At 47.4% G+C, this 15330-nt stretch overlaps 1 protein-coding gene across 1 annotated transcript in view; it reads left to right on the forward strand.

Moving 5' to 3' along the window:
• The window catches only part of LOC146187981 (zinc carboxypeptidase-like), a 69233-nt gene that overhangs the window by 37572 nt on the left and 16331 nt on the right, over positions 1–15330 (forward strand). Inside the window, exon 9 of the mRNA XM_084604970.1 lies at positions 885–1087. Coding sequence (XP_084461096.1) covers positions 885–1087 — 203 coding nt within the window. The remainder of the gene's footprint in view (positions 1–884; positions 1088–15330) is intronic.

Genomic DNA, 15330 nt, shown 5'->3' on the forward strand with positions numbered 1-15330 from the left:
CTTTGTGTTCATTTGCGCAATTCTTAATCTTGAATATTCATGTCTAGTTTTTCTCAGATACAAAGTTTATATGCAGATGTTCCCCGAATTACATTCCTAACTTTACATTGCATGATGGCGTAGAGCGGCTCAAACATAACAAGCGTATTGTATGCCAGCACTGATAACAGCTTGTACAGATAAGAAACGTTACAGTTTTTTTCAGTCATTTAGTCAGAGCATTTCAGTCAGCAGTCAAATGACAGCTCTGTTTCACCGGTTGTCAATTAAAGGGTAGACAGCTGTATATTGTGCCAAAAAATTGAATTTAAATTGATGGCAATGCAATGATTAATGTATATGAGAAAGACCAGTGCGAGATTAGGTAACAGAAAGAGAGGAAAATGGGTCAGCAAGCGAACAAGTCAATGTCTTCTATGTTCCTATTCTAAATCAAGAAGAGCAGATGAACATATGAACAGGACATGCGTTGCAGACACGTGACATCCTAATTCATTTTGGCTAACGGATTGGATTAACAAGGGAAGGCAAGAGTAGCTAGCCTTAAAAGAATATTAGGTGAGCGGATGAGATTATGAAGACTTGCGGGGGTGAAGTGGATGCATCTGGCGCAGTACAGGGTAACTGGAAGATTCTATGAGTGGGTGTTGTCAAGCAAATGATAATGATTGACAATTTTTAACAAATGTTTGCAGTCCATAGTGTTTGATTGCGTACTATGCTGCGTTTGTTGTTATGCATCACCACAACTCTTAATCTCCTCGAGTGGTGATGCATACTGCCCTCATCTGTCACTATTTATATATCCCTTGCATGGCCATGCATCAAGACATAGTATAGCTCAAAATTGATAGCTACAATTATATTCATTACGCCTCCCGTAGATATCAACGCCAGTCCGAATCCTTGCACGGACACCTATTGCGGCGATAACCCATTCTCGGAGCCCGAAGCTCGAGCCATCCGGGCCGCCCTGCAGTCGGTCCAAAGTCGTGTAGGGTTCTACTTCTCAGTGCACTGCTTCGGCCAGCTCTGGATGTTCCCGTACGGTTACAGCAGCGAACGCGTTCCCGAGTACAACGAGCTGGTGAGTCCTGACTTTCGCAAATTACGAGCGCTGCGACGGAGAACAACAACGAGAGAGTAATGACAAGGACAGGCGCTGACTTTGCAATGCTCTGTTGAACAAAACTGCAGCGAAGGTCCCAGCCGACGATCTAACAGCTATGCAGAAAGGCAGGGACACATGGCACGAGAAAAATAAAAAAGTGAATCCCAAAAAGTGACAATATATATATATATATATATATATATATATATATATATATATATATATATATATATATATATATATATATATATATATTTGTATAGATGAAATGGTTTTATTACAGGTGAAACCTCTAAGAAAGAAAGCTGGTCACAAGCGGCTCAGAGCCCAGATCAGTCTGCGCTCGTCTCTTCTTCTTCCTCAAACTCACTTCTCAATAAACAGCTATGCAGCGTAACAAATCCCTTGGGACCAACGATTTTCGTCCTCGAGAACATTAGGCAGATCGACTAAAGCAGCGTGTCAGGCGAGCCACATGATCGACTGGTGTCTTGCGGGATCGGCGGTTATCCGTCGTTACTTTGGCGACGACGTAATTCCCGCCATTCAGTCGGTCCAACACGACGTAGGGGCTATTGCACTTCTACAAACGTTTACATGCGCTTGTGGACAAGCGTTCAAAGTCAGACAAAGTGAGTGCATAAGGACGCAGGTCGTAGTATTCTTTCGCGCGGCTTTGAGAAGCCAGTGTTCGTAAGCCGGCTTCTTCTGGAAAACCTGGAAGATGGTATCGATGAAAACGCGGAGAGTTCTAGAATACAGCATATAGAAGGGAGGTTACCTGCCAACCTTATGATTTGCCGTGTTTAAGCGTACGTCACATATGGTAGCACTGCGTCCTAGTTGCGATGATCAGACGAGACGTATACATATATAGACAACATGGATGTCAGGGTGCGGTTGGTGCGCTCGGCGAAACCGTTGGTCTACGGGTGGTACTGGCGGAGAGTCGGTAGTCTGATCTAAAAAGCCGGAGCATTTCTTCCACGACATCAGCAGTAAATTGCCGTCCACGATCACTTATTATAACACGGGGGGCGCTACGGCTAACAACAGAGTGCAGAAGAAACGACTGAACATCAGCCTTCTTTGATGTAACGAGAGCAGCTACCCCGGCTGCAAAGCTGCCACCCTGGTGCACTAATTGGCCACAACATCCTATTATTAGTACTAGAATATCTCGGCCCCCAGCCTCTAGCGGCTACGAAGCAACTGACCATGGCGATAAGACCTGTGACGCAGTGGAGGGTGCTAAGAATTTCCGGCTCCGCTGGATCCTTGGAAACTGACCCTGGCAATGTTCAATGCTATAACCCTAGCTAGTGAAGTTAGTTTATTACTTCTATTATAGAACTAGAAGGCATGAAATGGGATATCATATGGCTTTGTGAGGTTAGGAGGCAGAATGAGGCATATATACTGTACGGAAGGACGGGCATGTACCTGTGTTATCGAGGTTTACCCGAGAGGCGAAAACTAGGAGTAGGTTTCTTTGTCAATAATTAATTAGCTGGTAATATAGAGGAATTTTATAGCAATAATGAGAGTGTGGCAGGCATCGTAATTAGGCTTACGTGGTATAAACTGGAGGTTGTACAAGCCAACGCGGTTACATGTAGTCATGATGACCAGGCAGAAAGCCGCCACGAAGATGAAGAAACGGTAAGGCGGAAAGGTGAGACGCAGTATGCTGTACTAATTGACCACTTCAATGCCAAGGTAAGGAAAAAACAGGCTGGAGGCCAGGCAGTGGGTGACTATGACACTGGCTCTAGGAGCAGGGGGGGGGGGGTTACTAGTTGAGCTTGCAGGGCGCATTAACTTAAGAATCATGAATACCTTCTTCAGCAAACAGACGAACAGGAAGAGTACATAAAAAAAGTCCTAACGGGGATTTTAAAAATAAAATCGACTTCATGCTGTGTTCTAAACGCGCCAATATGCAGGTTGTAGAGGTAATCGGGAAAGTCCGATGCAGTGACCACAGGATGGTAAGTTCGCGAGTAAGTCTAAGTCTGAAGAGGTAACGAAACAGGTTAGTAAGAAAGAAGTCCATCAACGAATTAGCGGTGAGGTGGAGGGCAGAAGAGTTCAGGATCTCGCTACAGAATAGATATTCAGCACTAACCGAGGATGACGACATTAGCCTAGAAGCAATGAACAATAATTTCAGAGATATCATTACTGAGTGCGCCGTAGAAGTAGGCGGTAGCATGGTTAGAGAGGATACCGGTAAGGTGTCTAAGGAGACGAAATATTTGATTAAGAAAAGCCAACATATGGAAGCTTCCAACCCAACACACCAGATAGAACGTGCAGAGATATCAAAGCCAATCAAGCGTAAAGGGCCGATATATAAGGAAGAATAACATGAAGGAAATTGAGCATGCTGTAAAGACCAGAGGAAGCTATGAAGGGGTCATACCACAATCATTCAATATATTACAGTTTCTGAACAGTTTGGCAGACAATACTTATTATTCGACTTCCGAAATTTGGGCGCTATAGATTCATTCCTAATTTTGAAACAAGTGGCAGAAGTTGACACCGCGAAGCGCCACCTACCGACAGCGGTCGCATGGTTGAAATGCTTGGTGACGTCACAGAGCGACAACAGCCACCGCGTCGTCTGCTGCTGTGCCGGCGCCGATAAGCTGCCGATACAGTGTACTGTGTTCGCGCTTGCCTTGCTAAAAGACCGGCATGACTGCCAATAAGCGTACTCATCACGTTTCTGAGAACAGAACACAGACTGCAGTGAAGCGCGATTTAGTTCTTTCCCAGGCATCCACCTTCGGCGCGACAGCCACTACCGCCGACATCGTCCAATGGCACCACTATCCTCCCTAGCATAAACACCACCAAGCCAGCAACTCTGGTCATGCCTCCGGTCGTGCCAGAAAAGAATGCTAAAATTTGTTTTTCTCGTAATAATAGGCCTTCGTAAAAGGAAGTTCTAAAATGGATGCTGCTTGTGCAATGCCGGTGTTGTGCTACAACCGGTGTCACAGCCGGTGCGGTGCCCGTGTTCTTGTACACTAGCTCCGTTCCTAAGACACTGCCGAAAACAATAATTTGCTTTAGTACGAAACAAGAAGAATATGATTGGGATGGAGCGCATTTGGCAAGCACTCGCAGATTATGACTAGCAGCTTACCGGTATCGCTCAAGAGGAAAGTATACAACGGTTGCATCTTGCCTGTACTCACCTATGGGGCTGAAACGTGGAGGCTAACCAAGAGAGTTCTACTTAAGTTGAGGACAACCCAGAGGGCTATGAAACGAAACATGGTAGGGGTAACATTAAAAGATAGAAAGCATGCAGAGTGGGTCAGAGAAATAACTCAAGTTACCGACATTCTAGTGGAAATTAAGAAGAAGAAATGGACATGGGCAGGACACGTAGTGCGAAGAGAGGATAACCGATGGTCGCTGAGGGTAACAAACTGGATTCCAAGGGAAGGAAAGCGTAGCAGGGGGCGGCAGAAAGTTAGGTGGGCGGATGAGATTAAGAAGTTCGCAGGGGTCAAGTGGATGCAGCTAGCACAGAACCGGGTTAAGTGGAGAAATATGGGAGAGGCCTTCGCCCTGCAGTGGGTATAATCAGGCTGATGATGATGATGATGATGATGATGATGATGATGATGATGATGATGATGATTATGATGATGATGAGTGGGGTTCAGAATAGAAAGGTTTCAAGACCGAGTGGCCCACTTACTAAAGCGCCTCGCTGATTTATTACAAAGTGCCTTCCGCTGTGTCTTCAATGCAAGTAATTTAGGCCTATAGCGACGATTATGGAGAAGCAGGCCGCCAGAGCGCCGTCGTCCTTCGCGCTCGCGGGCGGAGCCGCTGCTGTACAAATACAAATACAAATAATTTTATTTAGCATCAACACTGATTACACAGTACTCGTCATGCTGCAGTGCACTAGAAAAAGCCTGCGATAGCTTGACAAAGGCTAGCACCCCGCTTACAGTGCAATACAGCAGCGGACAAAAACGCAACAAAACAAGAAAAAGCCATTATAAACATACCGACGGCTTTATATATTACAAAGTACATTTAGATGATAGGACTGATATTGGGTGGTACAGAACTGCACGTGTTAACAATATTTTGATTTGAGGACATATACTGTTGTATAGATTAGAGAGGAATTAAGAACTTGTGGTAGCATGTACATCTACATTTGGCGGCCATAGTTGGCACAGGTATGGGAATCTTCCAAACCTGACTGCTTCGTGTGCCATACGTTTTTTCAACTAGAGTCAGCGTCGCGTTTCAAGGAAAGGATCGCTATTTATGCGATAAGTATGATAACGTTTTAACAGAATTGCGTAGAACAGGCTCGGTAATGTTTTTTTTTTAAGCTTGCGGAATCCAGCGCTGTAAGCCTCACGGACTTATCGCCTACTGTCATGATGCGGCTATAGGGCCAGTCGTGTGCCTGAAAACTACCACCGTAAATGATACTGCTAAGACGGGACGGGCGGGGTGTTGGGTGCCTCAATGTAGTGCGCCGCGCCCTATACACTACGCTGCTGCAGTGCCGGGCGGGTCCCCGAAGATTGTACAAAGACGCCGTCGGACGGCACTACATACATTGCGCATTTTATGTATAGCTTTTGAGATGTGTTTCAGTGTACAATGTGTACACTGTTTGAGCGGGTCAGCTCGTGCACCTGAATCCCGCCCACAGAAGCCGCTATTTCCTAGGCTAAAAGAGCTAACCGAAATCGACGAAAAGCTCAGTTTGCGGTAACCTCGGTACATGGCATGACTGCTGTTTCCAGACGACGCGGCGTCAGCTATATGTCTATGCCATCACCGACTGCGCTTGTTGCCAGATCAGTAAGCAGTCGACAAAGAAACCAAAATACATGTTTTAAAATATGTGCAGCTCCGATACAGCTGAAACTTCGAGATTTAGTTGTTTGGCACATTAGAAATAAGCTGCAATGAACAGTTTATATTCCAAATTTAGTGTCATGACCCCTTTAAAACGAGAGAAATTGGGCATAGGCAAAAGTCATATGTGTGCGCTAAGGCACAAGGCGGGCAATGTCATCACAAATATGGACAAGATAGAGCCTAGGAGTTCTATACTGATCTGTACAGTAGTCGAAGTAGTCAGGACAATAACGAGTTTGGCAGTAGGAAAAAGCGGTCAGACGTTCCGCTAGTGACGAAGGAGCTTTAGAAACTATGCAAAAAGGGGTAAAGCAGCTGGAGAGGATCATATAACTGCAGATTTGCCAGCTGCCAACCGACTGCCTGCTGGCATCACTGAGTGTTACACTGAAAATTTATTTCGGGCTTTTTTATCGGATGTGTGACGTGGTTCCCAGTTCCCTTGCGTGTGTTTCCTTCATTACTTTGCTTTTGAGTGTTTTCATCACTTTGTACGTTGCGCAGTGGCCCCCTTTAGATGCATGTTTCTCATTCTGCATTATCACTTGTGTCGTGTTATTTTCTTCATTTTTATGTATTTTATTGTACCACTGGCGTTCCCAGCAAGATTATTCGTCATCTCCCCCCCCTGCAATAATGCCTTCGGGCACTGCAGGAACCTGTACTAAATAAATAAATGAAGGATGGGGGGGGGGGGGTGATATTGCGCTAGGAAAACTGGCCACTTTGTGTACGCAGTGCCTGGTGTCATCGATGGTACCGGAGCCATGGAAAAAAGCAAATATTATCTTAATTCATAAGAAAGGGCCTTCTAAAGATTTGTAGAATTGAAGACAGCTTTCTATCTGTTACGTGTAAGGTATTTACTAAGGTAATCGCTAATAAAATCAGGACAACCTTAGTCAAGCAAAAGATCGAGCAGGTTTTCGATAAGGGATACTCCACTATCGATCATATTCATACCGCCAACCAGATCGTAGAAAGATGATCTGAAAAAAACCAGCCCTTATACATATATCATTCATTAATTGCGAAAAAGCATTTGACTCGGTCGAAACCTCGGCGGTGATGCAGGCATTGCTAAATCAGGGTATAAAAAGCCGTATGTGAAAGCACAGACGCTATATATAGAGGCCGCACAGCCGGAAACTAACACGATTCCTGTAAAGAAAGGTAATAGCCATCCCCAGTACTATTCACAGCTTGCTCTATTCAGAGACTTGCAATGGGAGCAGTTAGGGATAAGGGTAGATGGAGAATATCTCAGTAATCTACGATTCCCTGATGACTTTGTCTTGCTAAGTAACTCAGGGGATGAACTGAAAAAGCAAATAATGACCTAGACAAGAAAATCAGAAAGGTAGGCATGAAAATCAATATGCAGAAGACTAAGGTAATGTTCAATAGCCAAGGGAGGAACACCAGTTTACGTTAGGTAGTGAAGCCCTGGAAGTAGTAGGCGAATATGTCTACTTAGGACAGGTAGTAACCGCAGATCCGGACTATGAAAAGGAAATAACAAGAATAAGATTGGGATGGAGCGCATTTGGCAAGCACTCGCAGATTATGACTACCTGCTTACCGGTATTGCTCAAGAGCAAATTATACAACAGTTGCCTTTTACCTGTACTCACCTAGGGGCTAGGGGCTGAAAAGAGTTCTACTTAAGTTGAGGACAACTCAGAGAACTATGGAACGAACTATATTAGGGGTAATATTAGGAGATAGAAAGCGTGCAGAGTGAGCGAGAAATAGCTCAGGTGGCTGACAGTCTAGTGGACATCAAGAAAAAAAATGGGCATAGGCAAGACATGTAGTGCGAAGGGAGGATAACCGACGGTCCCTTGGGGATACGAACTGGATTCCAACAGAAAGAAAGCGTAGCTGGGGGGGGGGGGGCAGAAAATTAGGTGAGCGGATGTGGTTAGAAGTTCGCAAAGGGTCAAGAGATGCAGCTGGCACACGACCGGGATAATTGGAGGAATATGGGAGAGGCTTGCGTCCTGCAGTGGGTATAATCCGGCTGATGATGATGATCACTATAACGACCTTCTGCTGAAACGGTCTGATACCATTCTTGTCGACGAGGAAGCCAAGAACGAGTTTGTCAGTCTCCAAAATGGCACTTCTTTGAGTTAAAAATACGTCCCGCTTTGCTGGGTCATTTAAGAACAGCATGGAGCCTCTCATTGTGTTCTTGAAAGGTCTTGCCGAAAATCATGACATCATACAGGCAACACATCCATAGTCCCCGTTTTAGGCAACGAAGGATAGTGTTCATAAATCACTCGAACATCGCGGGAGCATTGCATAATCAAAATGGCATCACATTAAATTAGTACAAACCATGCGGTACTACGAAAGCAGTATCCTCATGGTCGGCTGGATGCCAATAGCCAGATCGCAAATCAAGGGAGAAGAAAATAAAGCGGAATGCAGACAATCGATTGCGTCATCAGTTAGTGATAACGGCTATACGTCTTTTTTAGAGCATTTAAACGAAGGTCGTCTACGCAGAATTTATTGTTTTCGCACTAGGATCACAGATGTGGCTAACGGATTGGAAGATTCTCGAACCATTCCTTTCTGCAGCTTTTCGTCCATCTGTTTCATTTTCATTCATTTCATTTTATTTCTTCAAAGACCTCTTTTTTGGGGGTATTACATAAGGGGTGGGGTTAACATAAGTGTATAAACTATTTCCATGATGACAAGTGTGATGTGAATTTGCCTAGGAAGGTGGATGGGCAGGTGATAGCTGCAATTTCGTGGGGAAGGTCGTTCCATTGACTTGCTGTTACGAGGAAGAATGACTGAACAAGTAGCCGTACGAGCACGTTGGCGTGAAACTTTAAACGGATGACCGATGCGATGAGACGTGCGTGATGGAGGCGCGCAGATGTACGGATCCTGTTTCCGATCGGAAAAGTAAAATTTGTGTAAGCACAGGCTAGAAATGTGAAGACGGACGGAGAGGCTTGGTAATTGTGATTGCTGTTTGACAGATGAGACGGCTGATATCGTATGAATAGGAGCGATGAATAAAACGGGCAGCTCTGTTTTGTACGGCTTCTATAGATTCAATGAGGTAAGCTTGCGGGGGATTTTCGACCGGAATAATGATTTGTAGGCAAATAACTTTACATCTTGAGGAGCGTGGTGAAGGTGAAAGCCTAGATTTTTATTCGCAGTTGAGATTAGATTTGTTGCATGCTCGCGCCCTGACAGATCCCTGCTGATAGTAATGCCTAGATATGTATACTGTAAGGCAGCACTTGCACGAACGTCTGTTCTTTTCTCGAACCAGCTGGCCACAGCGCGCGACGCTCCGACCAGCAGTCAGCGATGATGATGATGAATCTATACAGATGAAAGAGGTGAAAGTTCACGCACTGCGCTCACACAAATCCGCCCGACAAGAGAGCGACCACCCTGGTCGCTGATTACAGGGATGAGGAACGACGGGCATAAGGCTTCATGCTCGAGACGTGGACGATCTCTTCGGAGCGACGACGTCGATCTGCGACGGTGTGCGAGGGAATAACGCGATAGTTCACCGGAGATGTTTGTTGCAGTACTATATAAGGGCCAATGTAACGATGGAGGAACATCTCACACAGGCTAGGAACGCGGACTAGTGTGCACAGGAGAACTTCATCACCGGGATAAAAGGAGGGATGGCGTTGATCATACAGGGATTTGCATTCTTGTTGGGCATCTTCAGTGTTCAAACGGGCAGGTTGGCGACACTGGGCCATAATAGTGGCAAACTCGTCGCCCAGAGATTCAGACGTAGAGGAGGGACCACAGAAGAAAGTATTGTCCAATACTGTAGATGGTTGACGACCATAAACTGAAAAGAAAGGGGTATAACCAGTAGTTCTTTATAGCCCGAAAGGTAAAACGTTGTCCCAGTTCCGGTGATCAGGAGCGATATACATGGATATCATGTCGGACAAAGTGCGATGAAACCGCTCGATGAGTCCGTTGGTCTGAGGGTGGTAGCTAGAAGTCTTATGGACGGTGTTGGCTGCGAGCAATACTTCCTAGAGGACTTGAGCAAGAAATGTATTTCCACGGTCGCTAATGAGAATACGGGGAACTCCATGACGCAAAACTATCGCACGCAGGACAAAATCGGCGACTTCAGAGGCGGCACCGGTGCGAAGAGGAGCGGTTTCAGCGTATCGCGTTAGGTCGATGGCACTGACAACAAAACGGTTGCCGTCTGATGTCAAAGGGAGAGGATCAAACAAGTCAATGGCGACCGTGTCAAAAGGCACAGAATGGCAAGGTAAAGGTTGCAGTAGGCCAATAGGAGGCTGGCAAGACGGACATGATGAAATGTATTTGCCGACGCTGGCAGAAAGCCCAGGCCAGAAGTAGCGGCTTTTGGTACGGTCGTAAGTTTTAAAGTGGCCTAAATGTCCTGCAGCGGGGTCTTCGTGGTAAGCCCCCATAAATTTAAAACGAAGGGAGCGAGGTGCAACGGGTACCCAGCGTTCACCCGTAGGGTGATAAACGTCGCTGTAAATTGTTCCATAGTGGAATCGGAACCGACGAAGCTGACTGCTCAAGCGACTGTTTGGGACAACTGATTCTCCACGGAGGCGAGCGATGATTGTGCTGCAGTACGGGTCAGTCAGCTGCAGGGAAGAGAAATCAGCGTTGATCTCGAGTGGAGCTGTAGCGATGGGTGCACCATTCAGGTAGTCAGCAGAAGGCTGACTCGGATGGCAGGTGGGAGAGGAGGCCGTAGGTGGAGCCGCGTCAGTAGGAATCAACGGGCAGCGAGAGAGGGCGTCAGCGTCCAGGTGTTTTCGCCTAGATTTATAGGTGATGGTGAAGGTGTACTCTTGGAGACGTAGTACCCAGCGACCCAGTCGACCCGATAAGTTCTTCTGCGATGACAGCCAACAGAGTGCGTGATGGTCTGTGACAATGGTGAAGTGGCGGCCATACAAATAAGGTCGAAATTTTTGAATCGACCAAACAACAGCGAGGAACTCTTGCTCGGTAATAGTATAGCTACGCTCAGCTGCAGTAAGCGTACGACTGGCATATGCGACGACTTGCTCTTCAGACACTGCGTTGCGTTGCAAGAGAGCCGCGCCAATACCGTGGCCACTGGCGTCTGTGTGAGGTATGGTGGGCGCGTCAGCGTCAAAATGGCGAAGCACAGGAGTGGAAGTGAGTGCCTGCTTGAGAGCTTTGAAGGCGTCTTCACATTCAGTAGACCAGGTGTAAAACACTTGGGAAGAGAAGAGCTTGTGTAACGGGGCCGCAATTGTTGAAAAGTTCCGAATAAAACGGCGGAAGTAGGAGGCTAAGCCAAGGAAGCCGCGAAGATCTTTCTGACGTTGGGGCCGAGGACAATTAACGACAGCCGCAATTTTTTCGGGATAAGGCTGGATTCCTGCCTTACTGACGACATGGCCGAGTACTTTGATGGTCTTACTAGCAAAGTGGCATTTCTTGGTATTCAGCTGAAGCCCCGCCTGGGCAAGGGACGTGAGGACTTCAGTGAGACACTGTAAGTGCTGAGCGAAATTGGACGAGAAGACAATGATGTCGTCGAGATGATATAGGCATGTTTTCCATTTCATGCCACGAAGCACGGTATCAATCATGCGCTCAAAGGTGGCCGGCGCATTGCAGAGTCCGAAAGCTATCACGTTAAATTCGTAGAGACCATCGAGTGTAGAAAAAGCAGTATTGTCCTTGCCTGTGCATAGGAATTTGCCAGCATTTCGAGTGAAAGTCGAGACTGGAGAAATACTCAGCGCCTTGGAGACAGTCTAATGCGTCATCAATACGAGGCAAAGGGTAAACATCCTTGCGCGTGATCTTGTTAAGTACCCGGTAATCCACGCAGAAGCGGACTGAGACATCTTTTTTTCGAACGAGAACCACAGGTGAGAACCAAGATCTTGTCGATGGCCGGATGACATTTCGAGCAAGCATGTCAGCAGCTTGCTCCTCAATGACTTTGCGTTCTGCTGCCGAAACGCAATACGGCCGTCGTCGAACAATAGCAGAGCCGTCCGTCTCTATGCGATGAAAGGTGACGGAGGTCTACCCTAACGCTGAGGCACACACATCAAAACATTCTCGGTGCCACAAGAGGATGTCTACCAGAGCTGTGGACTGCTCGGATGTGAGGTCAGGGCTGATGGCGGCTGCGAGCACAGAGGATGTCGGAAATGCAGGCTTGGCAGCAGGCGGTGGTGCACTGGAAAGTGTGTTGAGGGGAACGGGATTGCCGTCAAAACTAAAACCCAACTGTGGCACCTCTGGGCAGTAAGAAGGGCTGGAGAGTTGTTTTCAGGGCCGCAACCACCGCTCAACCACGGGTGAAGGAGGTGAGGCACGAGGCAAGAGCTAGGCAGTCGGAGGTCCACCGAGGAGCGGGCGTAACGAAGGCCTCGCCATCAAGAGGGTAGTCCAATGCCAATATGATCAACTGCTCGCGTCCTGGGGCAAAACGAAATCAACTGCTGCGAACACGTGTGGTGGTCAACAATCAGGAGTCGGTAATATATCGGGGTCCGCATGATGAATAAGGCGCTCACGGCAAGAGATGAGGGCGGACGCGAAAGATAAGAAATCCCACCCCAAGATCATGAGATGAACGCAGGTGGGGAGGACAATAAATTCAATATGATGCCGCTGGTTATCAATGAGGACACGTGCTGTGCACTGGCCGGCGGGTTTTTTAAGAGTTCCATTAGCGAAACGGCGGACCGATGTATGGCGTTAGTCTTCGCGCAAATAACAACACAGAGAGAAATGCATAACGGAGTAAGCGGCGCCGGTGTCGATGAGGGCCTCAACGTACAATCCTTCAAAATCACTACTAAAATATTCGACGGTCGCCCAGGAGTAATTGTAGATTTCGAACTCGAAGCAGCTTTCCCTCCAAAAACTGCTTCGGTTAGTTTTCCGCTCTAGGTTCGAGGGGTTGCGAGGCAGGACGAAGCGGTGATGTGCGGCGAAAAGGCGAAGGGGATCGGCGTCGGGAAGGACGCGAGGGGCGTGAAACGTCGGTGGGATCCGGAGGAGAGAAAGAACACCGGTAAAAGTCTGAGTAGGGCAGCGTATAATCGTCAGGCTGGCGCACGCGGGCACTTTCAAAGGGAGCATAACCCCGTTGCTCGTCTTGCTGGCGGCGGCGACAGACACGGGCCATGTGGCCACGTATCCCACAATAGTAGCACACAGGGCGGGAGGGGCGCCAGGCTGGAACAGGACGGTGCACTGTAGGATATGGTGCCATGGCATCGACGTGACCGCACACCGGTGTCGAACAAGTCGGGGAAGGCGAAGCGGGTTGGCGTGAAGTAATCTCGGCATAGGTTGGCAAGGGAGATTGGGAGGTTATGGGAGGCGGCGAGAGTGGTTGGGAGGTAATGGGAGGTGAAGCAGGTGCTACAGTGCAGTTGAAATTCGTCAGTTCATCTTTGATGATGCTGCGCAAATTCACGGTTGCTGGCGAAAGAGTTGGAGATACAGCAGTGGGGTTGGTGAGGCCGTAGAGCTTCTCTCAGATCGTGGTGCGTATTAGGGACTGCAACTTTCCATCTATGAGGGAGCCGCCATCACTGGGGTCTTGCATGAGGCGGCACGACTGTAGTTGGTCCAGACGTTGGCATTTAGATGTGATGTCAGACACGGACGACGGATCTTGAACCACAAAGGCATTGAAAGCAGCAGTGTTGATGCCCTTAATTAAGTGGCGAACACGCTCAGGTTCAGGCATAGCGGCGTTGACGCGGCGACGAAGAGCTAGAACGTCCTCGATATACGACGTATAGGACTCGAAGGGCTTCTGGAGACGAGCTTCGAGTTTTTTCTTTGCCTGCTTTGAGCGACCAGCCGGGGTGCCGAAAATTTTCTTTAGCTGGTCCGTGAATATAGGCCAGTCGGCGATGTCATCCTCATAATTGAGGAACCAGGATTTGGCGACGTCGGCCAAGTAAAAGGCGACGTTGAGCAGTTTGTGAGCGAATTGTAATATTATAGAAGTCGAAGGCAGGAATTGCAAGGTAGTTTTGCGATTGCGTCATAGGTCACTTCATCACGACCCGGAGACGTCCGTCTGTTTAATTCTGCGATAGCTGAGGATAGCTCTTCAAATGTGAAAGGTAGGTCCATCGCTGGCACTGCCGCCTGGGGGATGTCTGACAGACCATCTGTTGAATGTGCGGAAGGCCCTGACCCCGTTGATAGTAGTCTGCAGTATTCTTCTGAGACTTCTTTAATAGATTTTCGTTCATGCAGAGCTATTGCTGTGAAAGGATGAAGCTGTTGGAGGGGCGAGCGCATACCGCAAACTATTCGCCAACTTTTGGCTACTGGTTGGAGCACTTCCAGCGTAAAGCAAAAGTCGCGCCATCTCTGCCGACTAAGCTTATCCAGGTATCGCCGAATGTGACGTTGTGTCCGACGGCAGGCGCGAAGGTCTTCAAGGTTTTTTGTGCGCAAAGCTCTCCTTTCAGCTCGCCTGCAATTAGCGCAGAGCCTTTGAAATGTCTGATCATGTGAGGGTAAGCTATCCTTTTTAGCTGTGATTCGTGTGCTTCCTCTCAGGCAATAAGCCATTGTCGATATTAGTTCTTCATTTAAATTTTCAGCAGTAATTCTGCTTTCAGTGTCTTCGTATGCATCCTAGTCTGTAGATTTTATGTGAAATTTCTTTGGTGCCTTCTGCGCGCAGACAGCTGATATGAGGACTGGGTAATGGTCACTTCCCCGTGTTTCCAGGTCGGTGCGGCAGCCAAAGTTTTGAGCAGCTGAACTTGTTACAAACGTCACGTCAATGCTGCTGGCAGTCGTCAGGCCTCGGAGATAGGTTATGCTGCCATCATTTAGCGGTTCAATTGAATGCTTTGCGAGAATTAAGTTCTGAAAACTTGGCACCTCGGGCACATGTGTGCGAGCTTCCCCAAATTTCGTTGTAAGCATTGAAGTCTCCGCAAATAATATGTGGAGTGGGCGTCCTTGTTATCAAATTTTCAAGCCTCGAAGAATTGAATGGTCTTCCTGGCTCAAGATATACTCCAATAAGAGTGTACTCTTGTCTCCCAATTACTGTTACGGCGCACACATATTCGCTATCATTTTGAGTTGGAACTTCAACCAAGGAGGCTGGGATATCTTAGCGAAAGCCTATCAACAATCTGCTGACGTCATCTGGTCGTTGTGAATGATGAAAATAGTATCCATTTAATCTGACCGTTTCCCCCACGAGCGACTCAGAGATGACTATGAAAGGGAAGTGGTACGCTCGAACAAGGTGCCGA

Source organism: Amblyomma maculatum, chromosome 5 (assembly GCF_055883805.1).
Source record: "Amblyomma maculatum isolate TAMU_Amacu chromosome 5, ASM5588380v1, whole genome shotgun sequence".
NCBI lineage: Eukaryota > Metazoa > Arthropoda > Arachnida > Ixodida > Ixodidae > Amblyomma > Amblyomma maculatum.